We start from the raw sequence: 25,359 nt of genomic DNA, 5'->3' as shown, positions 1-25,359 counted from the left end.
CACCCATGGCTTTGTTTGACCCCATGAAAAACCGTGAGATGAAGAGACTGTGTGGCTCACAGAAGCCACGTGGCCATCTCTTGGCCACAGATTCGAAAAGTAAAAAGCAGAGAGATGACTCCAGTTGTTCTGACCTTTGACCTATGTTCCCTGTCCTCCAGTACACATCCTGTCTAGGGCTGCTGTGTGTGTGTTTGTGTGTGTGTGTGCGCGCGTGCGCCCTTGAGTGCATTTGGCACCTTCTCCCCGCCCTCCTTGTCCATGATGGTCACTGCGGGCATGTGCGCTGGGCCACTGCCTATGGTCAGTTACCTGCTCTTTATTTCTCCATTTTCCTTCTTTTGCCAGGGAGAGCGAGGCCTGGATGGATTCCCCGGGAAGCCTGGGGATGCAGGACAGCAGGTAAGTGTGTGCTGGCACTGTTGGACTAGGTTTCGTCAGCGGTCAGAAGATGGGGATGACTGGACCCCACATAAAGCTCCACAGAGCCTCAGCACCTGGGCCTACTCCTTGCTCAGCTGGAGGCTGCAGGAGGCTTAGGACCAGACCCCAGCTGCATGGCCGTAGGTTGACTCTGCGAACCCCAGAGCTGGAGGGATCCCAGTGCATAGACCACTTGAAATCCATTTTACATCAGGTAAGGTGATGCGCTACCATAATGTAAAGGCCTCTGACCATGCGCACGTTTTCAAGGTGATGTGTGTAAGCAGCGCTCATTGTCATCTTGTGCCCAGAGGGAAAGATTCAAGACAGGTCCAGTGCTCCTCAGGACAAAGCGAGTTAAATATAAACCAGGAGGCGTCGACACAGAGAGTACTATGGGGCCGAGGACGTTTGTGAAGAAACTCTGGATGCTCTGATGTGAGGGGTCTGCAAGACGTGGTTCAGTGGAAAATAAAGAAAAGTGTTCGGAATGGTGTGGGGGAAAGTGCGTCCGTGACTTTCAGAGACCGTCTCTGGAAGAATAAACAAGACAATGATAACCTTATGGCTTGGTTGCCTCCAGAAGGGGGCTTTAAATGTTTATGCACTTCAGTTTCGAACCAGGTGAACGTATCATCTATTCCAAAAGAAACTACATTTACATATTTAAATTTAAATTAAAATGAAATAAAGCCTAAAATCATACATTCGTGTTAAAGCCAATTAGTCAAATGCTATGTTGCATAGCGTAATTTAACATACATGTCAATTAATATATTTATTTATCATAAACTACATGAACCATAAATCACTAGATCCCCATCACTATATCCAATGTCAGTGAACTTACATAAATATAACTTCCTGATCTAACTATCAAGGTAACTAAACCTTGAACTGACGTCAGTTCATCTCATCTCCACCGCAAACTATCTGCGATTTGTATTTATCTGCCAACAAATTGTGGAATCACACTTTTTCTTTTTTTTTTTCTTCTTTATTGAGGCAGGCCCACTCTGTCGCCGGGGCGCAGTCGCACGGAGCGTCCAGCTCACTCCAAGCTCCGCCCACGGGCCATTCTCCTGCCTGCAGCCTCCCGATGTAGCTGGGACTACAGCCGCGCCCACTCCGCCCGGCCTACCTATTGCTATTTGTATTTTGGTAGAGACGGGGTTTCACCTTGTTAGCCAGGATGGTCTCGATCTCCTGACCTCGTGATCCGCCCGTCTCGGCCTCCCAAAGTGCTGGGATTACAGGCTTGAGCCACCGCGCCCAGCCGGAATCACACTTTTTATATCTTGCTTTTCTTCCCTCAACATTGTATCATAAACATGGAACCATTTGAAAAAATATTCACCAAAGGCCTGACTCAAATGACCAGTTAATGGTCTATGGTGTAAATATAGCACACAGAGCTAACGCTAGTGGTGTGGGGTGGCCGGCGAGGGTCTCAGGGTGCAGGGGAAGCCAGCACAGTGGGGTTACGGATCTTTGCTGTTCAGAGTAAAGAGGAAGTGAGGGTGCTTTGCATGCATCATTGAGCGCATGTCTGTGTCCTTAGGATCCTTTCCTATACAAAGCCCTCTGTCCATGGACGGAGATTGACTGTGCAGCTGCCCTCCAGGCCCTCCCTGGGGTCTGTGAGGACGCTGGCTGAGGACTGCCCTGTGCTCTGTGCTGTGACTCCTGGGCCGCTCCCACACCCCGCTCCTGCAGGAGGTGGGGAAGCTCGGGCATTCTCTTGGCTGCTCGTGGAAGGCTTCCCAGTGGGGACATTGAAGAGCAGGAGGGACAAGTCTTCAGCGTCCCCTGTACCAGCCCTCTGGGACTTTGGTTTCCCTGTGGCCCTAACTAATCCTGGCCAGAGTCTGGGTGTCCCTTCCCTCTTCCCTGGTGCCTCACCAGTCCTCAGCTCTAAGGATTTCCTTCGACTCCACCAGACTCTGCCTTCTGTGCTCCCTGGGCCGGGGCAGGTCCTGGTTATGTGCTTCTTCTTTCTCTTGCCCAGGCCCCCATATTCCTAAGGAAGGGGTTCTTTGTTTCCTCAGAATGTGTTATCCATGCTGCAGAACCAGCACAATTGCAGATGAAAAAGCATGGAGGTAGGAGCTTAGGTTATTTGAGGAAGAACTTTCTAGCAATGAACGCAGTCCAGAAAGTCAGGTCTAAAGGGACTTTGGCTTCTGAAGAAAAGTCCAGCCACAATGGGGACTATCTTTCAACCTCTTTCTCCCCCAACTCCCCACCACTGTATCCCTAGTGCCCGTCATAATCTGCCTTTTCTTTCTTTCCTCCAGGGCAGGCCTGGCCCTCCTGGTGTGGCAGGACCCCAGGGAGAAAAGGTGAGCAAGCCTGGGGCTGTTGAGGGCTCTGTGCCCTGGGCAGTCAGGTGCAGGGACTGCCCACCTTGGCAAATCAGGTGCAGGGAAGGGGCCTGGGTGGTAACTCTGGGAACAAAGCACACACAAAGGATGGTGGCTGGGGCATCAGGAACTTACATAATACATTTCTGGCTATCATGTTGAATTTTTTTTTCTACTTTTAGGAATAAAAATCCATTTGAAAAGCAAAAAAAAGTTCTATTATATAATATTTAGATGCATTAAAATATTATGCTACTGACAATGCTTTTGAAATAGGGAGGTTATAAATAAATACTAAAAAATCTTACAAAACTTTTCCTTTTCTCTTCCTCTTCTTTTCTCCTTCTCTACTACATTTTGCCATTTTAAAATCAGAATCAGAATCCTGAAAAAAGCCTAGGCATTTAAAAAACAAAATAAGGGTCGTATCTTATCATATTGGTCATCTGTTTTAGAATATCTTCCAGGCTTAATGAAGTAAATTTGCTGCTAAGAATTTCTGCATCTCAGATGCAACAGTGGCAGGTAGACATTCTTGGCAAAATGTGAAGAGCCTACAAAAACGTCCATGAAAATAGTTTTCCTAAGCATCGAGGGTAACGAAGAAGGAAAAAGAGAAGCTGGGATGTTGTATTCTGCATTGGCATAGGAGGGGTGACGAGACATAGCCTGCGTTCAAGTACAAGAGGATGACGTTCTTCCAGGTTTCTAGACAGGCCCTTAGGAAGGCATCAGACATGGGGTTGGAAAACAGCTGAGGAGAGAGAAGGGGCTGAGACAGGAGACATCCTGCTCAGCTCAGACGGCTGAGACCCGAGCTGCATCGCTGCTTCTTGGAGCGGCTCACGGCAGAGTTCAGGTGAAGGTCGTTGTCTGACTCATATTGGTTCCCAGCATATGCTCTAAATACAGGAGAAGTCTGCTCCAGCTCCTTATGGACGCAGACAAGGTATCTGTTATAAATAAATACATAGTACAGGCTGACAAAGACCTCAGCTTAGGATGGGGGCTGGAGAATGTGAATGTCTTCCAAACTCACTCACTCGGGCTTCAGCGCTGGCCGAGGTCGTTATTCTCTCTCCTTCTAAGTATTTTTAGAGTTGAGATGTACATTGTTATATTATCCTGGTGTCAGGATTTTAATATATTCCTGCAGTTCCTTGACAGGGGATGCTAAGTCCTAAAATAAGTAGTTTATTTCAAGTCACGAAGAGGGAATGAGCCTTGAAGTCTGGATCTAGGTGATGACTCTATTTCTTGCTGCCGCGTATGTGTGTGTGTGTGTGTGTGTGTGTGTGTGTGTGTGTGTGTGGTGTGTGTTATAAGTTTCAACCTTCCACCTTATTTAGCCATTTGGTTTTGCCCTTCATGTTTGGGGAACTGCTGAGTTATTATTTCTTATTATGATAAGTGCAGCAGAAATGGGAGGAGAAGGTCAAGGACCATGACACGATTTTGGGATTTTCATCGAAATAATTAAGAAACCAGTGAGGCTCAGGTGTACGATGCCTCTCATCTCATTCTGAGATCACATCCTTGAGACAAATCTTAGATGCTACACAATTTGGGAAAGTCACTGTAACTGTAGACATGGTCTTTTTAAACTGTTTCATGTTACAGATAATAGACAGAAGTCTAGAAAATTACAGTTTCTTGCCCAAGATCCAAAGTGAATCTGATTATCGACCAAGGCCTATCATATTATCTGCCTGTCCATTCGATGATTTACGGCAGATCTAAATATGAGGGGATGCATTTTTATGCCCTTTTAATGATTTTACTGGATTGGGTCTATGGTTGCACTAGTTACCTACTGCTTTGTAATAAACCATCCTGAAACATAGTAGTTGGAAACAATCATGTGTGATCTCACACGATTGTGAGGGCAGGAGTCTGGGAATGGCATGGCTGGATTGTTCTGCTTCACGGTCTCTCCTGAGAGGCAGTCAGGCTGTCAGTGGGGATGCATTCAAGGTTATCTCAAGGGTCCACTGGGGCTGGAGAATCTACTTCCAGGCTCACTCATGTGGTCACCGGCAGGCCTGAGTTTCTTGACAGCTGTTGGCCAGAGATGTTCACTTCCCTATTACATGGGCTTCTGTGTGATACTGTGCACAGAAAGGGAAATTGCTCCCCAAAAGTGAGCAGTGACTGATTCAAGGTTGGGGGAAAGGAGGGAGTCTGAGATGGAAGCCACAGTCATTTTTATCACCTAATCTTGGAAGTCACCTCCCAGCACATCTGCTGTCGCTGTTAGTCACACAGAGGAACAGGGATGGTGTGGGAAGTCCCTGCACAAAAGTACATGCAAGAAGCAGGGACTGCGGGGGACCGTGGTGGAGACCGGCCACCACAGTGGCCACAACTGATCTTTACAAAAATGTGTCCCCCATACCGTGGGAAGAAACTGATTCTAGGAAAGACTTTTGGTCCTATTATTTACTTGAGTTCTGACCTTGGACAAGTTACTCAGTGCCTCTGTGCCCCAGTTTCCTCCTCTTTAAGACATGAGTATCATAGGGAAAGATAGTATCATAGGGAACGAGAGTGAATCCATGTCCAGTCCTTGGAGAAAAGCCTGGAAGGCAGAGTTTCTCCAATAACTGTTAGCTGTATACATACAGTTGTTAGGGATGGATACTAGGGTCTTCGTTTTCCTACCAAATTTGTTGGAACATTGGCGCTTATATGGTGAGTTGAAAGTAATTAAAGCATGTATTGATTAACTGATTTCATAACTGTTATTGGAAGCTCACTTTTTGTGGTGTAATATAATAATGATATTATGAGAAATACAACAATGAAACCAACAGAAGTGAATGTAACAGTGACACAAAGTAGTCATAACAAAAGACATGATGTTGAACCTCAAAAGATTCATTATTCAGCCGTTCTCTCTCTCTCCCTACACACACACGCGCGCGCGCGCGCGCGCACACACATGCGCACACACACACGTGCGTACACACACGCGCACACACACGCGCGCACGCACACACACACACACACACAGAGAGAGAGAGAGAGTATAGCTCAGAATGTCTTCTAACAATCCTGTATTACCAAGATATGAATAAGGTTTGTGGGAGTCTAGGGAAAATCTAAGTCAGCTTGGAGGAGTTGAAGGATGTTCATGAAGAAATACCTTGCTATCCGCGCTGGGATGTGAGTGTATGGAGATCTTCACTGATTCATGTCATGGAAGTGCCTGCAGGGGCTATGGAGTGGTAAATGCAGTGTGTGTGCAAGCACGCGTGTGTGAGAATATGTGCTGGTGTGGGTGCACGTGTGTGCAGGGGTAGTGGCAGCATGGAAAAAATAAAACAGAAGAGAAACGTTTCTGAGGCAGGACTCAATTTCTATATGTGAGAAACAGGAAGGTACAATAAAGAAAACTGGCACTCAAGACTTTTGACATAAAATATGATGAACTGGGATTTTTAGAAAAACACTGGATGCTGTGAAAAGCAGGTGATTTTTCCAGATCTCGGTTGGGGATGGGAGACAGGGCGTTGGAAGATACATTGTGAATGTATCCATTTTGGTCTCAGAAGAAACATTTCCTGTCCATAGACTAGAACCCCAAGGCAGTGAGGGTGTGTCTTGAGCCATTCACTCTTCCCCCTTAGCCTTAAGACCTAATAGATGCCTTCAGCTTTAATTGGTGATTCATTTGTTCATTTACCAGCTTCATTAACAACAGCTTTTGAATGTTTGCCATGCTCCCTGAGCTAAGCTCTAGGTAAAAGGAAAAGATATGTCCCTACGTCAAGTGTGGAGACATTGGCTATAAGTATTTCCCTTGCTTTAGCCATAAGGCACCGTAGAAACTAAAGATTTTTCTGTGATCAAAATTGACAAATACGCTTCATTTAGGACCAAGTTGTAGCGCACACCCTGGAACATCTGGTCAGGCCACAGCCGTCGTAGCCCAGGGGACCTGGAGGCCAAGGAGGAGGAGGCAGGAGACAAGCCTTGTGTATGAAGTGATGTAATGAAAATGGATGAGAAGTAGTGCTGCATTTTTAGTTACTTATTTGATAAATAATTACTGAACACTGATTGTGTACAGAGCTATGAACCTGGCACAAGAGACATGCCAAAATATATTGTCACAGCTCTCACAGTGCAGAGACAGTGGCTGGTGCGGGCAGGGGTTCAATGAGGCTGCTTTCAGGCAGCAGAGGCTGGTGAAGGCTATGAGGTGTTGATGGAACATGACCCAAATCTAGGCACTAGATTGGATGTGCACAAAATAGAAAATAAGACTCTTGCCCGCAAGAAGCCTAAGATCTGAGGCAGAGATGAGGATCAGACTCTGAACTCTGAGACTATCACAAGACAGCAGGCCCGGTCAAGACGAAGATATGTGTGGTGGTGAACAGGGAAGGGTGTGGTCCCCTGGGCTTGCAAGAATGAGCCTCGGAGGGATGGGACCGCCGCAGAAGGTGGCACCAGTAACTACGCTGAAATACTTGTTGTTTCTGTGCAGGGTGACGTGGGACCTGCGGGCCCGCCTGGTGTACCAGGCTCGGTGGTGAGTCACCAGTGGTTGGAATCATAGATGCAGGCGCTGGTGGGATTGGGTTGTTGGATGATCTTCACCGCTAAGAATAAGGCAACGCTCTTCTAAGGACATGGGTTGGATAGGAGACTTTCAACACTAAAAATGGGGCAGAATCAGAGAACAGTCAGGAGGCATGGCATGACAGCATGGCTTGTGAATGAAAGGCCTTAGTGCAGCTGAGAGAGGTTGACTGTGGGTGTGGAAATGCCAGCACCTTTGCTAATGCTTGCTTTGTCTCTCAGGTGCAGCGAGAGGGCTTGAAAGGGGAACAGGTAAGAGGCACGTGCGTCCTCTTCTCATGGGGATTTAGGTCACAGCAGAAACAGAAAAGCCACAACCATGATCTCAGGCTGAGCTCAGATGGAGCCTTTCAGACTCCAGTTGCCTTTCTGCCGGGAATGCAGATACCCACTCCCAGACCTCTGCTCCCTATCGAGAACTTGGAAAGTAAAGTTTGAGTCAGGAAACGGCCATGGGTGGTGGTGGGCCTGATCGTATGGAGGAAAAGTCATGACTAAGCACATGTTTGGCTTGTGTTACCAGGGAGCTCCAGGACCCAGAGGTCACCAAGGCCCCCCTGGGCCTCCAGGAGCTCCGGTAAGTTGTCCCTCTCCTGTGCAGGGTTTGCTCTGCACACTTCTGGGTTTGGAAGATCACAGTCATTCGCGGTGCTGAGCATGGCATTATCTCAAGTGCCTCCGCATCACCTGAGCGGGAGGTGCTGTTGTGGTCACATCTCACATTGGAAAAACTGAGCCTGGAAGAGGTGGGATAACTCTCTGCACATCACACAGTTGCCATGCGTGGAACGAGATTGAAGTGCAGGCACCCTGCCTTCAGAGCCCCCAGTCACCAATGGGCTGTGATGGGGGTTTCTGGGGATTCAGTTTGATGTTTTATTTTCCTTTCAGATGAAGTAGAATAAAAACATTGGACACTTACATGCTGATTGAATCATTTCCATCATACTCACTTTCCCCATGTATCTGGTCAGTTCTGACTTTGCAGTGGCCTGGGACATGTCAGCCTCTGGTTTCTCCCTCTGTTAAGAATTTAATGTTATGTAAATAACCAGTTGGGAAGAGGCCATCCAAAAGGCCCTTGTGATTATCTTATGATGTGAGTTCAGATATCGAGGATGATTAATGAGAACACAGTACACGCCACAGGGTCACCACTTTAAAGTTGCTTCTTCTGGCAATGTGCTGCTGTTGCTTTCAAGTTACTGTATTTTATTGAAAGGAATAAAATAACTGACTTATAAATGAACATAGATCAGATTTATTTTAAGCTATTGAGGCCCACTCTTTATGAGGATATATTTATGTTTTTGCTGGGGTAAAACTGGAAGAAACTTAAGGGATGCTTACTTCTAGGAAACAATTTTATATCAAAGATTTTCGATCAGAATATCTAACTGATGTCTCTGTAACCAATCCAGGTTCAGTTTCCAGAGCTGCCCACAGTTATTGTAACTGTTGAGAAATTTAAACTAGATAATGCAGAGAAAGCAGCGTGTTTCAATATTTACCTTTCTATGCATATATACATGTATATTTCAGATCTATTATTGACAAATATTGAAGGTCTATACTATAGTATGTTTTCTTTTTCTTTCTTTCTTTTTTTTTTTGAGATGGAGTCTCGCTCTGTCACCCAGGCTGGAGTACAGTGGTGTGATCTCAGCTCACTGCAAGGTCCACCTCCCGGGTTCACGCCATTCTCCTGCCTCAGCCTCCCGAGTAGCTGGGACTACAGGTGCCCGCCACCACGCCCAGCTAATTTTTTGTATTTTTAGTAGAGACGGGGTTTCACCATGGTCTCCATCTCCTGACCTCGTGATCCACCCGTCTTGGCCTCCCAAATGCTGGGATTACAGGCATGAGCCACCACACCCGGCAATAGTATGTTTTCTTATGCAAATATATGCCTATTAAGTCTGCAAGGGTGAAGATGTTATTTTTCATGTTTTACCAGTGAAAAAATTAGTGCAGAGACATTGAGTGATTTGCACAAAGTCACATAGCTATTGAGAAGCAGAACTGAACTTGAACCCAGATCTGACTGTGCAGCCTCTGCTGTTTTCACCATGGAGTTCACAATACTTCCTCTGAGCTACATAAAGGGGAATTACTTTACTTCATGGCCCCCACTACAGAAGAAGAAGCTAGAGAGAGCTAGTTCTGCTTAATCATGAGGCAAACTTCTTGGCCTCTTCCTGAGATGAAAATATGTGGGTAGTCCTTTCCCTTTACCTAGATTTTGTTATAGTAATTGAGGGAGGGAGAGAAGGAAGAAACCTCAAACGTTTGTTACCACCTACCTTATATCAAGCAAAATACTGAGGCTGAAGATACAGGGATGAGGCAACTTCAGAGTCTGAAGAAGCAGCTATGTGAAAGAAGAAGTAACTGCAAATAAATATTTGCAAATTCTAGATGATGAATGGGAATCCCCTGCATGTACCATTTCTAGGGTCCGTTATACAGGACATGGGGAGGGTCTTGAACCTACCTACTTTCAAAATTCAGAATATCTTAGCTTGTTGTCCAACAGGGTTGCCCATGGTTCTGAAGATGTCCTCTAGCCTAGACAGAATGGGATTTAGTACAATGCATGATGTTATTGATAAGACTCCCTTGGGAGTGTTCAAAAAGCAAACAGCCTAACTAAAGGCCTTATTAAGAGAAGAACAGTAATGAGAGGCCCAAGACTATAAGATTCTTTAGGCGAGGACCAATATCTCTCCCGTCTCTCAGCCCACAGGGTTTATCACATGATAGGAACTTAACACACGCTTGTAGAGAGAGCCCTGCCACAGGTGTTCAAGAGGGCCACGAAAGTGAACCTGACTAGTGTGAGCTTACAGAAATAGGGCCATGGAAGGCACTTGGGATTAGGAACTAGAGCACCTGATTTCATGGCCCAATTTGTCCACCAAGTAATTCTGTAACTTTGGTGACACTGCTTAATCTCTGATCCTCATGCGATTCACGCTTCACTTGGAAATCTGCTGCAGGCATCTTCTCTTACGTAAATATACTATGGGGTTAAATGAGCTGCTCTCTGAAGCAGAGAGTCATGGAGCCAACTGAGCCCAATGCTGATATCAATTGTCACTTCTATCTGCTTTTGAATCCCTGGCAGCACCTAGCTCGGGGCCTTCTGCAGAGCAGATACTTTGTAAATATTCATTGGATTGAATTGAACTGAGAAGCTGGCTTCAGTGACTTCTGTTGAGAATGGAAAATTTTGAGTTTGTGTTCAGCAATCCCAGAGAGAGGAAAATATATCCCATTCTCGAAATGGAAACAGCGTTCAGCATTCTGCATCCAAATGCTGGCATCTTTCATCCTTTCCCCAAGATGAAAGAGGCTCTGATAGTTTTACCAGTGTCTGGTGGAGCCACTAAAGGGCCAGCCATGTAGATCAATGCCAAGCATTTCTTGACGCTTAAAAGACACGTGCCTTTAGGGCCTTCTCTTTCTGTGTGTCCTGAGCTCAACAGACTTCTTGTTAGGAAGAGAGATCCACACCTTTAATTACTGCAGTTTGTCCATTGATTTATTCATTTACATGGCGTTATTAAGAGAAAAGACCTTTGACCTAAAAGAAGCTTGGTCACGTATAGTTATGCAAAATTTAGCAGCAGTAGCTATTAGTATGATCATCAGGAAAATAATATTTATTGAAGGTGGGGAAATTGAAGTGCAGAGAGAGCATTTCTGGCCAAATTCACCCGGAAGTGGTGATAGAGTCACAGCTTAAGCTTAGGGTTTCAGTTTCCCACTCACATGGTATGCCTCATTCTATGGAAAAAATCAGGGTTCTGTCAGGGGACCTGGGTGCTGTGCCCCAACTTTAGAACCCATTCATAACTGCTCAGTAGTTGGTTGTATCATCCCCACTTCAGAGGTGAGATAACTGAGGTTTAACGGCACCAAGTGACTTGCCTGAGCTCATGCGGCAGAATCGAGACAGGACGAGGGGGCAGGATTTGAATGAGGTCAGTATGACTCCTCCCTGCGCCAATGTTCCTTGGTTAATTGAAATTGGTCTTTCCTAGGCAATTTCATTCATTTGTCCGGACTGTCATGTTTTACATATCACCGTTGCCTGAGGGTCAGATAGTCTATGCCAGTTCTTACTGAGCCAGCAGGCTACAGGGAAAGGGCACTGGGCTTAGAATCAAAGACACTTAGGTTCCAGACAATTTGTTTCTGTGTGCTTTATGCAAACCACTAAAGCAAGCTATTGGATGCTTACAGTACTCAGTATAAAGTATGAACTATGTTTCTTACATCCTAACTGTTCAACATACTTAATCAGATCAGATAGATGTACATGTTTTAAAGTGTTATCGGTTTGAGACAATGGGACCTCCCAATTTCCCCATTGGAATGGGATGGTATTACACTATTCAGTGAGGGTGAGATTCTGAAGCCTAAGCTTTAGAATTTAAGCCCTGCATTTACCATTATGTTTCTCTCTTTTTTTCCTTTGTGTCTCTCCTAAAGGGTCCAATAGGCCCAGAAGGCAGGGATGGACCTCCTGGTTTGCAAGGTCTCCGAGTAAGTAAACTCTTTTCTTTGTGATTCCTCAGCTCACCCACATCACCCACGCTGGTTCCTATTTTATAATGCCATGCAGAGAAGAAAGACAGTGTCAGTTTCAGGGGCTTGAAATGAATATTGGAAGTAGAATGAAGGGTTGGATTCAGTTCTTCAAACATGGTTGAGGTTCTACTATGTGTTCTGCCTTGAGTTGGGCCTCTGGGATGTGGAGACCAGTCTGTTGTCTGCCACGAGTCATATAGAGAGAGACATGAATCCACTGGGTGATCACAGCCCCAGAGTGGGGAAGCCCAGTGATGAGGGTACACAGAGAAGAAGCAACTGACCCAGACTGGGGGGCTTCTTGAAGGAGATGATATTTGAGCTAAGTCTTGAGAAAATGGAAGTCTTGAGAAAAGTGAGAAAAAATAGGGGTGAAATGATATAGCTGTGCATCTAATATATCCATGCTATTGAATATGATATATTAATTTAAGCACCTGTTTTCCTATCTAGATTGTGTACACTGTAAGGTTATGATTCACCAGTAAGTTCAGCTCTTGAAACAATGCCATACATTCTGAGGAGGTCTGCAGAACCATGCTTGGGTTGTACCCCCATCCCCTCCGATGCTCCCACAGCAAACTGGACTGAAAGCCAGACTCAACTCTGTGTCCCCAGTTCCCACCAAGGTGCCTGGCACAGGGCAGGAAGTAAGCTCACATTTTTTGAACTGTAACCCTTAAGCTTGTACCACTTTTTACTAGTTCACGTGGTTAACAATCTGAGGGCCACAGGCATCCAGAGATGGGACAGGTAGCTCCAGGGACCAGTGAGCTTCCTGCCTCTGGAGGTTTTCACCACTGATGGGTGGGTGGGAATGGAGTCCTGGCATCTGGGAGAGGCAGCCCTCATGCCACGTATGGCTTCTCTTAGCCTGGACAATCCATAGCTCAGTGACGTGGATGGTGCCATATATTTTGCTGTGGATTGACTTCATCTAAGGGGGTTGCCTCCCTATCACACTTCACATCCTCAGTTCTGAAAGGGGATAGCTTGCTCTTCTAATTCAGCGCTGACTCCAACCTGTACTTACCCACTAGTTAACTTCAGTCTTTGGTTTTCAGAGAACTGTGTCTCCTATAACCCTTTTGAATTCTCAAGATTCTACAAATAATTTATTTTAAGGCCAGGTGAGATGCGGAAAGGCATCATGAAGGTGCACTGGGTGAAAGAGATTGTATTAGTCTGTTCTCACGCTGCTGATAAACACATACCCAAGACTGGGCAATTTACCAAAGAAAGAGGATTAATGGACTTACAGTTCCACATGGCTGGGGAGGCCCCACAATCATGGCAAAAGGCAAGGAGGAGCAAGTTACGTCTTACATGGATGGCAGCAGGCAAAGAGAGAGCTTGTGTCGGGAAACTCCTGTTTTTAAAACCATCGGCTCTTCTGAGGCTCATTTACTATCATGAGAACAGCATGGGAATAGACATCCCCCCATAATTCAATCACCTCCTACCGGGTTCCTCCCACAGTATGTGGGAACTGTGGGAGTTACAATTCAAGATGAGATTTGGGTAGGGACACAGTCAAACCGTATCAGAGATTCACTCGCCCCCACTTCCCATTCAGCATCCCCAGCCCTGGCTCTGTTTCCCTGTCAGTCAAGTGAGGCAGGCAGGTGGGTCAAAGCCAGGTGTCTCCCTCCTCCGTAGAGTGGAAGGATCCTGGACTTCAGAACAAGATGCACCTGGGATTGGAGCACCGCTCCACTTCTCAGCAGCTGTGTGACCCTTGCAAGTCACCTGGTGAACTCCCAACTCTAGGTCGGTTTACTTCTTGCTACAGTGGGGAAGGCGTCACCAGTTGTGTTGTTAGGAGAAAAAGTGCTCAGGAAGGAACTTGGCCCTGGTTGGGCAGCATGATGTGACAGCTGACATGGCTGTCATTCTCTCAACATGCTCCTGCACAGTCTTAAGAGAAAACAACAATCTTTGTCCATTTATGTAATTAACGTTTACATGAAGCTTTTTTCATTTTGTATTGAACTTGGGCAATTGTTACTTTTCCAAAGTAGAATTAGATGATGGGTGGAACTGTTTATATAAAGATGACTGTGAAGGATTTTAAAATCTACATCTTTATCTAATTTAGTCTTATTAAGGTGAGGAGGGAACATCTTGCCCAGAGCTCACTCATCAGACTCATACCTTCTGTATTAGTCCATTTTCATGCTGCTGATAGACATACCCAAGACTGTGTAATTTATAAAGGAAAAGAGGTTTAATGGACTCACAGTTCCATGGGGCTGGGGAGGTCTCACAATCGTGGCAGAAGGTGAAAGACATGCTTTATGTGGCAGCAAGGAGAGAATGAGAACCAAGTGAAAGGGGTTTCCCTTGTAAAACCATCAAATCTTGTGAGATTTATTCACTGCCACGAGAACAGTATGAGGGAAACTGCCCCCGTGATTCAATCATCTCCCACCAGGTCCCTCCCACAACACATGGAAATTATGGGAGCTACAAGTCAAGATGAGATTTGGGTGGGGTCACAGCCAAACCATATCACCTTCTTAGATACAACTTCTTTAAACTTGCTGGGTGTGCTTCCCAGGGTGACTATTGTCATCTTCAGAAACACCTTTTACCCTTCTGAGCAATACCAGCTACCCATGCAATGGTGCTTGGCCTGGTCTGAGCTTAACACAATCCACAGGACTTGGAAATTGGGCAATGCACCGGGGTCTGGAGATTTGAGGAATAAAACAAGGAGATCCAGAGGAGCAAGCAAGGTGAGCGTTTGGGGTACAGTGATGATGGGCAAAGGTAGGATAAGGTGTTTATTGAGCTCCAATTACATGGCAGCTCCCATAACAGCCCTGCCATCCCCGTTTCTGCAGATGAAGGACAGGCTCTGATACAGCACAGCCATCAGTGGCCCCTCAGGGATTCGCACTTGGGGCTGTGTGTCCCCAAAGCCCGACTTCTCATTTTCTCCCTTCTTTCTTTCCATGTGTCAGTCTGTCAGAAAGCTCATGTTGAGTTCTTGTGATGCCTGTGCACTATGCTAAATGCTTTGGGATTTTCTGAAAACATTAAGGTCTCAGCTACTAGAGCTCACAGGTCGGCTAAGGAGCTCAGTGCATGTAAATAGGTGACCTCAGTGGAGACTGAGGAAGACTAGAGATGTTCAGAGGATAGAGGGATCTCAGCTTGAGGGAGTCTGCTGAGAGGATCACGGGGGCTGGAAACTGGCACATCCAAAGGAAAAGGTGATGTTTGAGGTGGCCTTGCAGGAGTGCATGAGTTTTCCATGGGAGTCAATGGGAGCATTGAAATCAGTGTTTTGGGTATGGGAAGTGCCCCCTTGAGAAGGCATCCTGCCTCTGCATACTTGCTTATGCCCATCAGCTTTGTCCTGGACTTCTTCTTCTTCAGTTTGGAAACTCATTGGTATAATTAAAATGGCTGCAGTCATGGCTTCTAGTTCAGGCTCTGCTGGCATCATACTGGGGACTCTCAACCAGTTCCTCTTTTCTTCCTCTTGTGTTCCCTTTTCCAACTTTTTTGCTGTTTTTCTTTTACTTGCTTTTATTCCTTCCTGCCCCTTTTGTTCTCACCTTTCCTTCCATAGATTCATCCATTCAACAAATATTTCTTCTGTATCTACTGGGTACCAGGCATTGTTGTAGGCAAGTGAGTAGTTCAGGAATAAGAAAGAACCTCCTGCCCGCATGCTGTTTATATTCTGGCAGGCAGGGGGAAAGAAACGTAACAGCATGTAAGCAGATGATGTAGGAAGGCCCAATGAAGACAATTTTCCTTGAACAGGCCCTCTGGAGGTGAGGATGTTGGTCAAACTGATAGCTGGGGAAGAGCCTGACAGGCAGAAGGTCCTGGGGCAGGCACAGGTGCGGAGTGTTAGAGCCCAGAGGTCCATGTGGCTGGACCCAGCAAGGGGCCTGGCAGGAGAAGAGGTTCATTTCAGGCTTCGTGGGCCATCATAAGGACTTTGGCTTTTACTGCAAGTAACCAATGCAGCTTTTACATGTTTTCAAAAAATGTTTTATGATGAAAAACAAATTTACGATGAAAAAAATGTTTTATGATGAAATATTTTATGATGATTGATCATCCACAAAAGTAGAAAGGACAGTAAAATGAAACTTCATATACCCCAAACCCACTCAACACTTATAAATGATTGAAAAACTTATTTTATATAAACCAACACTCACTTCTACCCACCACTGAATTCACTGAAAACAAGTCCTAAAATCATCACATCATGTTGTTTCTAAATATTTCAGTATGTTGTCTCCAAAAGAGAAGGAATCTTAAGAGACACAAACCCATAATACCATTATTTTACCTAAATCTATGAGCACTGCTTCTGGAAGCTGCATGAAATAATTTCATGTTCAAGATGGGCCGATCCCATACATTTCTGGTTGTGGTTGCTCATTCTGGGGTTTCAAGGGTTGCAGTGGCAGGGCCCGGGTTGTGCCCTAAACGCATTCACGTGTCGTGTTGTGTTGAGAACAGACTGCAGGAAGGAGGCCAGTTAGGAGGCTGCCACGGTGATCCACTGAGAAAGGGCAGGGGCTGGGCAGAGCACAGGGCTTCTGAGCACCCATCCTGGTTCAGGTCAGATGCCAGGTGGAGGCCATGCTGAAGAAAGGGCAGAAGTCATGCTCTGAAAGGCCCAGCGTCTAGCAGAGGAGAGTGAACCAAGAGTGACAAGGCAGGATGGTGGGAGCATTAGCACAGGGTGCAGAGCAACACAGAGGATGGCTCCCCACTTGTCCTGCTTCCTCTAGTGAATCATGGACGATGAGCAAGTGGGTTTTGGGGGGCCCATGGCCTTTCAGTCATCATGGGTAATTCCCTGATTCAGGTTGTGTTCTGTCCTATGGATATTGCTAGCTCAGTGCCTGCATCTATGGAGAAAAAGGGAGTAGAAGCAAATTGTAATGTTGTGGGCTTGGAGGCAGCTTCCTGTTCAGTCAGTCTCTGGCTGAGTCAGGAAAATGCGAGACAAAATGACTTATTCAAAAAATTATCTCTCTCCTTCCCTTGCCATGACCTGTCATTTCCTCCTCATCAACTTCAATTGAAACATCACTCAGAAGAGCTCCTGGGCATCACTGCACATGCTGAGGCTGTGCAAGGGGAAGAGACGAGGCTGACGGCTGACAGCAGGCAGGAACTTGGGCATGGAGAGACAGACACTAAACATGGGGTGGGGGGCAACAGAACCCAGGCCCTTTATTTTAGAGATTAGCAACAGGCAGACAGGATAATCCTCGGCAAAGCAAATGCATTCATTTTGGACAAAGCTGGTATTTTTCCACATTGACATGGTGAAAGGGAGAATTGAGAGCAAGGCACGCTCCATGCCATCCCCGGAGCTGCAGGAGACGTCCGCCCACCCGCCCGCTCGCCTGCTGGAGGGTGGTAGCAGTCACCAGGCAGAGAGATAGAGAAGGACTGCATTTCTCTTTCCAGGGCTTTAATTTCCTGCCTGTTGTCTGAGCTCAGCATTAAGGAGGTTGATCAGGGAGCGCTGTCACCTAGCTGAAATGAGAGATGCTGCAGTTGCATCTGAATCTGGAATGTTTCAGCAGAAGAACCAGCCTGGCTCAAGGCCACTGCAGCAGTGGAACCTTTCAGAGCTTCCAGGAGGCTCACTTTTCCAATAAAAAAATTGTCATGCCCAAATCATCCACCTCAAAATGGCTGTCACTGTTTTTCTCACACCATCCCATTTTAATTTTCTGCAGATTTATCTGATATTTTTCTTATTTGAGAATTTGTTTTGTTTTCTTTAGTAGAATGTAAGACTGTGAGAGGAAGGACTTTTCTTATTTATTTTGTAACCACAGTAATGAGAAGAGTCCCTCACACCTGTAAAACATACATATTTTATAGACACATACATAGTTATAAATACAATAGGAATATGCATATAAAATATGCATAATAGATAATGGCATTAACATAATCTCCTACAGTTAGGGAACATAAGTGAATGACTAGAAGAGGACAAGATTCAGAACTGGGTGCCTGGTCACCTGGGTTCTCACCTTCCACAGGGGATGCCTCATTTTGGAGAAGAGAACGTGGTCCCTTCTTACACCTTGCCTTGCTCTGTGGCACTGAGTCTCGGCTGAAATCGCCTAGACATCGTCTTTCATCTTCTCTGGAAGATAAAAAAAAGAAAAAAAGAAAAATTGCTAAAAAAAAATTGTATATTGTGACACATTCCAACAAAATGTAAACTTTGGAATGTCTATAGAAGCATTGTGGCAGCAGGGATCTTTGAGACTCACAGTGAGAAATATGTCCAGAAACGTGAATGACCTTCTCAAGGTCACTTAGATCTTTGTCATTGCTCTTCCCACAGCGGGTGACAACCTTTTCGGTTCCTCTGATCGTTTTCTCAATATCTTCTGGTTTCTCTTCCTTCTCATCAATAGATGAGGACTGGAGAGGTGATCCTATCCAACAAGATGTCCCCTCTTACAAAGATGGCAGTACTCCCCACCCATCCCATGGTGTTCTTGACTGTGTCATTTACTTTAAGAACACATGTTAAAAATGGAATCTCTCTTTAAAGTTGTATAGCTAAGAGAAGGAAGAAAGGAAATAACATTGATTGAATAGTCCCTGCATAGCAGGCACTTCCCTTGGGAACTGTTTGCACCCATGATTCTCATTTAATTCCCACAAGGATTCTATGAGATACTGTGGTTTTAGTCCCATTCTACTAATTAGGAGTCTAAGACTTAAAGGTGTACATCAAATTACTGAGTGTCACCCAGGCTGTAGGTAATGGGGGTACTTAAACCTGGGGCATGAGATCTGCCTGGCTCCAAATTCTCCACCCTCTTTGCTTCAATATTGTGAGTATGAGTGTGTGTGTTGTGTGTGTGTGTGTGTGTACCCATGTGCACATCAGATTTCTAACATGGAAGTTAACTGTCCTTGCTGTGCATGCTTTAAATAGATCTAGGGTGTTCAATACCTGACCATGCCTGTCCAATAGGATGCATTGGACACGCATCAGCTTAATGCCTGGCTTTCCCTTGGAACCAAGGGTCTCATTATTGTCGAAGTTTATCTGGCCCACCAGCTCTGATTTCTAGTAGATTTGAGGAAGGAAACATGGCCAGTCTTTTTCTGCAGTGGCAGCCTAGGTTGAATTTGTTTTCCTTTTTCATTCTAAAATCTTTTTCCTGCCTTTTCCTGCTCTACCAGATGGTAACAGTGTTGTTTGGATCCTAGGCTACTGTTTGATTCATTTCATGGCATGAAGCCAGGGTTTATATCAGGACACCCTAGGTTTTCCCTGCACACCTGGTTTCAGCTCTAACCAGTAGAAAATAATCATGTTTGACATTTGGAGGCCTGGAGAACAGGAACTGAGCAGAAGACCATACGGCACATATTAGAATCAGTTGCACAAGCAATCCTTTTATCTGTTAATGGCCCCTCAGATGACTGTTAACTCATCCTGGCTGGGAGAGAATTGCTGTTCTGAATTTCTAGGCTTTCCTCCTCTCCGTGGGCAGACAGGAAACCTTGGAAATACCAGTTCCGCTCAGCATCTGGGCATTCAGAATGGCTTGAAAAATCCGCCCTCTTGATAAATTATAAACACTTAATCCAGATATTGTGCTGGGTAGCAGTTTAAAAGAGAAAAAAAGAAAAATGACAAGAAACAGGCCTATTGTTAGTAAAACAGCTCTTTATTTCCACAATATTTGTTTTCTCTAGCATTTTTCAAATCTCTGCAACCAGTTATGGGACAAAACTGCAGAGGTTACATAGCCGCTGCTACATCTACCATTACTAGAGTTGCTGCTATCACCACCACCACCACCAATAATGTTAGCAGCATCACCATCATCATCACCACGATCACCACCACCATTACCACCATTACCACCATCACCATCAACTCCACCATCGCCATCACGATCACTACCACCATCATCATCTACTCCACCATCATAATCACTACTACCGTCATCATCAACTCCACCATCACCATCACGATCACTACCACCATCACCATCAACTCTACCATCACCATCACCACGATCACCACCACCATTACCACCATCACCATCATAATCACTACCACCATCATCATCAACTCTACCATCACCATCACCATCAACTCCACCATCACCATCATGATCACTACCACCATCACCATCAACTCTACCATCACCATCACCACGATCACCACCACCATTACCACCATCACCATCATAATCGCTACTACCATCATCATCAACTCTACCATCACCATCACCATCAACTCTACCATCACCATCACTACCACCATCACCATCAACTCCACCATCACCATCACAATCACTACCACCATCACCATCATCAACTCTACCATCACTATCACCATCACTACTATCATCACCATCACCATCATCAACTCTACCATCACTATCACCATCACTACTATCATCACCATCACCATCATCAACTCTACCATCACTATCACCATCACTACTATCATCACCATCACCATCATCAACTCTACCATCACTATCACCATCACTACTATCATCACCATCACCATCATCAACTCTACCATCACTATCACCATCACTACTATCATCACCATCACCATCATCAACTCTACCATCACTATCACCATCACTACTATCATCACCATCACCATCATCAACTCTACCATCACTATCACCATCACTACTATCATCACCATCACCATCATCAACTCTACCATCACTATCACCATCACTACTATCATCACCATCACCATCATCAACTCTACCATCACTATCACCATCACTACACTCATCACCATCACCATCATCAACTCTACCATCACCATCACCATAACTACTATCATCACCATCACCACCATCATCATCAACTCTACCATCACCATCACCATCACCATCACTACTATCATCACCATAACTACTATCATCACCATTATCACCATCACCATCAACTCAACCATCACCATCACTACCACCATCACCATCAACTCCACTATCACCACCATCACCATTAATGCCATCACCATCAATGCCACCACAAGACCCCATGACCACCACCACCACCACCATCATTATCATCAAAATCACCAACTGCTACCACTGTCCTCACCATAATCACTATTACTAAGTACTTTGTGGGCATCATCTAATTTAAACTCTGTGGCACTGCTAGGAGGTTGAGATTTTGAAACCAGATCTATTTGGCACACAGTCTATCACCCACTACAAGAACACAAAGTAGCCAGAATATGACTCTCACTATTTCTTCCTCATAGTCATTATCATCTTCCTCCTCATTCTTATCACTGTCTGTTACAGTTGAGGGATGCTTTATTGTGTTTTATAAATAACTTCCTCAAATATTAAATCATTTCTTCTCCTATTATCTTTTGAAATAATTATCATGATTATAATCTTCCATGTGGGAAAACAAAGACTCAGCAAGTTAAATGGCTTATCCTTCCAATGTACCTTAGATTTAGACTTCTTTTCATTACAATATCATAGAGGAAAGGGGTTGAGAGAAAGAACACAGAGAATTCCTTTGATTCTACTCACTTGGAGCTTTGTACCCCACCCCTGGCAATTCTGACTTGTTAGCTCTTGGGTGGCTCCGGGGAATCCATGTCTCAAGTATTTATTTCTCATCGTTCAAACTGTTATTTATCATTACTGCTGAAACTTCATGGAAGAGGTGGCACTGAATTGGGATGTGATTTTGGTGGGCTGAGCTGTGAAGGGAGGATTACAGACAGAGGGAGCAGCATGGCAACGGCTCAGGCATCAGAAGTCCTAAGCGGGTGTTTGGGGCTGAGCTAAGCAGTCCATTTGGGCTCTTGCTTGGGAGACAGTGGTGTGAACCCTGGACACCAAATTGAAAAGGTAGGTTAGAATCCCAGGGCTTGGAATCTCCAAATCAAACAGCTCAGATATGTCTTTGGGATAATGAAGCTCCTCTAACTACTTAAGAGAAGAGAAGTGACTTGGACAGAGCTTCTTTCACCCTTTGGGAAGGGTAACCTGCTTGCACAGGTTGGCCCAGGAGGGCCTAAAGGAAGAGACTGGGCCTGGGAACAGGGTGGGTTCTTGTGGCTGTGGCTACAGAAAGGAAGGCCAGCTTTGAGAGACACTGGAATGGCCCATGACGCTGGGGGTGTGGAAGGTAGAAAGGCCAGAGAGACGTTACCCTGAGGTTTCTCTGGGTGATGCCCCTTCATGGATGACCCATGAAAGACCTGCTCTGACACTTTTCTTTCTCTGGCCTCTTGCCACCTTTTTGGTTTTTTTCTCCTTGCTGAAAACCTAATGCTTATGATGTTCGCTTCCATAGATGTGTTTCTTTCATTTCTCTCTTGTCCACCACGTGCCTCCTACTTGCCCATACACCTGCTCTTCCAGACCAATTGATTCAACTTTCCTGGCACAGGAACACCTCCTGCATTCGTGCCTTTTACAAATCCTGTTGTCAACTTAGGTGTTCACCTTCCTGAGCATGAGTAACGTTGTTACATAAGATCCTGGGGTCAGCTGAGGAAGCGAAGAGCTGCTGAGACCTTGCTGCATCCCCAAATGGTGATCGTGTCACCCCGGAGAGGGAACTGATGCTTCATCCCCCGACCACATTGGCATCTTAATGAGTCATTCTGCTCAATCATGGCCCTGCATCCCTTCTCTCTCATCCTTTCCTACCAACTATTAGATATTCCAATCTCTCCTTTCAGTCTTTTCTCTCAACACAGTTACATTGCTGGCTTGGATTCTAACTTCCGATGATTATTCACTGGGTCCTCCCACTGACCTTGAGGGAAAATGGTTTATTCATCTTGTAAATAACCAGTGACTCTCTATAGAGTCACCTAGAAGCAATTGGAGGGGGTGTCTGTCTAGATAGAAAATGGAAGGTGTCTGGTTTCCTTTCCCTGAGGAAGGGGAACTGACAACTCTTAGCTGTCTTATGATTAGCTTCCCGATGTCTGCATTAATCAGAGCAGGATCAGATGGATGGAGAAACCCAGTGCCTCCAAGGCTTGGCTGTCTTCTGAAGGTATGTGTGATCACATTTTGAATTCTACCTGGCAAGTATCAAGAAACTCATTGTGACCCAGACATCATCACACCCTCCAGCCTGATGCATTCCGTAGCTCAAAGGTGTGGATCCAGGGGCTTCTACACCAGGCTCACTCACTCTCTCTGCTAGTCAATAAATCTCCAAGTTATATCTTCCCTTCCTCTCTGATATCACTTTTCTCTTACTTTTCACTGCTCTCCCCAGTGCCACCGTCATAACTTGGGACTGCATAGTTCTGAAAGGGGCAATTTATTCAGCCCACAAATGTCTATTGAGTGTCCACCATGTGGCAGGCACTGTCCAGAGCCACAGTATATAGCATCAAACAAAAACAGAGCCCGACTCCACTTTCAGGTGGCTTGTGTCCCAGTAGGGGTAGACATACAGTAAATAAGCACGAATGCCAATGGTACATATGGTGAGGATCCACACTAAGGAAATTACAGCAGGGTGAGAGGACACAATGGGACAGCGGGAGTGCTATTCTGGTGAGGCTGGCCAAAGAGGACATTCCGTTAAAGGAGCATTTGAGCAGAAAGCAAATTGAATTGAAGAATTGATCTGTGTGAATACCTGGGGAACAAACCCAGGCAGAAGGAAACGCCAGTGGACAGACATTCAGTTTGGAATGCATTTGGCAGATTCAAGGTGGAGGTGGGAGGCCAGTGTGGCTGGAGGTGGGAACAAAGTACATGGAAATGGGAAGAGGGTTGGAGGAAATGAGTTCGTGGAGGGCAGGCTGGAGGTCATTAAAGTTCTGCTCTAAGTGAGCTGAGAGGCATTGCAGTGTTTTGAGCGGAGGAGACGCGACATAATTTATGTTTTAATGATATCATCCTGGCTGCTTTGAGGGGAAAAGTGCAATGACCAATGTGTTAAGGGAGGCATTGTTGAGGAGGCTATTGCAGTGGTTCTGGGGAGAGAGAATGGTGGGCTGGCCCAAGGTGGCATTATGGGTTATGCTGGGCAGTGAGAGAAGCAGCTTGATCAGCCTTAATTCATCCTCCCTGTTGCTCCTAGGGCCAGCATAGATTGGACCAGGTTGTGTGGTCACTTGAAACCCCTGACCCCTTGGGGGGCTGTGCTTGGTCCAGGCCATTCAAGACCTTCACGACTGCTTGCTGACTGCATCCTACAGCCTCCCATCCTGGGTGACACACAGTCTTTGCCAATGTCTGGCTCTCAGCTGCCTCTGTACACTTTCCTATGCTGTTCCCTGCAGTCAATTTTTGTCCCACTGGGAAGCTCTTCTTTCTCCTTCCAACATTACATCAGCACCACCTCCCTGGGACATCTGCTTAAGCTATTTAGGCAGAACCAGGAGCTCCTGATGCTGCCGCATGCCCAGCACAGGCTGAGTGGTCATTACATGGGCTTGTGTCTGCCTTCTTATCAAACTACGAGCCCCTTATGGGCAGAGGCCATACCTTAATCCTGCCGGTGTCCCCGGGACTCGGCATTTAGGAGGATTGAGTATGTGGACAACTAAGCGGGAGAAAGAGGCAGAACTTTATCTTCCACTTTCAACCACAATGGGCTAAGTCTAATGTGTGAGACCCCTGAGATTTTAGGACTTGAAGCTTCGTAAAGAACATTTGCCTCTGAGCTCCACCAAACTTCCGTCATCTGCAACCCTAATACCTTTGTTCCCTTAATAAAGTGGCATCAACCTCCTTGAGGATTATGTGTAGAAGACAGACCTTGGTTTGATGGTGGTGTTCTGAAGTGGAGGCAGGAGAGTATGGCAACACTGTGTAGCCCATCGCGCCTGGGGAAGGGCTGCTTTTGGGAGGGTGTGGGTAGAAGGATCACAGCCTGTTTCCTAGGTTCAGCACATACTAGTTGCTCATTAAATATGAGAGGAAGGAAAAAAGGAGGGAAGGAAGAAAGGAAAAGAGAAAAGGAAGGAAAGGAGAAAAGAAGGGGTGGAGAGCGGGAAGAAATGAGAAAGATGCGGATCAGTGGGGAAACAGTGGGATAGTCTGGGCACAGTCGAAGGTAAGAAAAAGGCCTGGCTGGGCACGGTGGCTCATGCCTGTAATCCCAGCACTTGGGGAGGCCGAAGTAGGCGGATCACAAGGTCAGGAGTTCGAGACCAGCCTGACCAACATGGTGAAACCCCGTCTCTACTAAAAATACAAACAATTAGCCAGGCATGGTGGCATGTGCCTGTAATCTCAGCTACTCAGGAGGCTGAAGCAGGAGAATCACTTGAACCTGGGAGGTGGGGGTTGCAGTGAGCCGAGATTGTGCCACTGCACTCCAGCCTGTCCAACAGAGTGAGAATCTGTCTCAAAAAAAAAAAAAAAAAAAAAAAAAA

At 45.7% G+C, this 25,359-nt stretch overlaps 1 protein-coding gene across 1 annotated transcript in view; it reads left to right on the top strand.

The window, feature by feature from the left end:
• Positions 1-25,359, top strand: part of LOC108515904 (collagen alpha-1(XXII) chain) — a 184,218-nt gene that overhangs the window by 154,306 nt on the left and 4,553 nt on the right. The window contains exons 17-22 of the mRNA XM_017853085.1: positions 349-402; positions 2,721-2,765; positions 7,279-7,323; positions 7,596-7,625; positions 7,897-7,950; positions 11,871-11,924. Of these exons, the coding sequence (XP_017708574.1) occupies positions 349-402; positions 2,721-2,765; positions 7,279-7,323; positions 7,596-7,625; positions 7,897-7,950; positions 11,871-11,924 (282 nt within the window). The remainder of the gene's footprint in view (positions 1-348; positions 403-2,720; positions 2,766-7,278; positions 7,324-7,595; positions 7,626-7,896; positions 7,951-11,870; positions 11,925-25,359) is intronic.

The sequence above is a fragment of the Rhinopithecus bieti genome, unplaced genomic scaffold (genome assembly GCF_001698545.2).
Source record: "Rhinopithecus bieti isolate Rb0 unplaced genomic scaffold, ASM169854v2 scaffold_36448, whole genome shotgun sequence".
Classification (NCBI taxonomy): Eukaryota; Metazoa; Chordata; class Mammalia; order Primates; family Cercopithecidae; genus Rhinopithecus; species Rhinopithecus bieti.
Note: the sequence above shows the minus strand (reverse complement) of the source record. Positions and strands in the feature narration are given on the sequence as shown.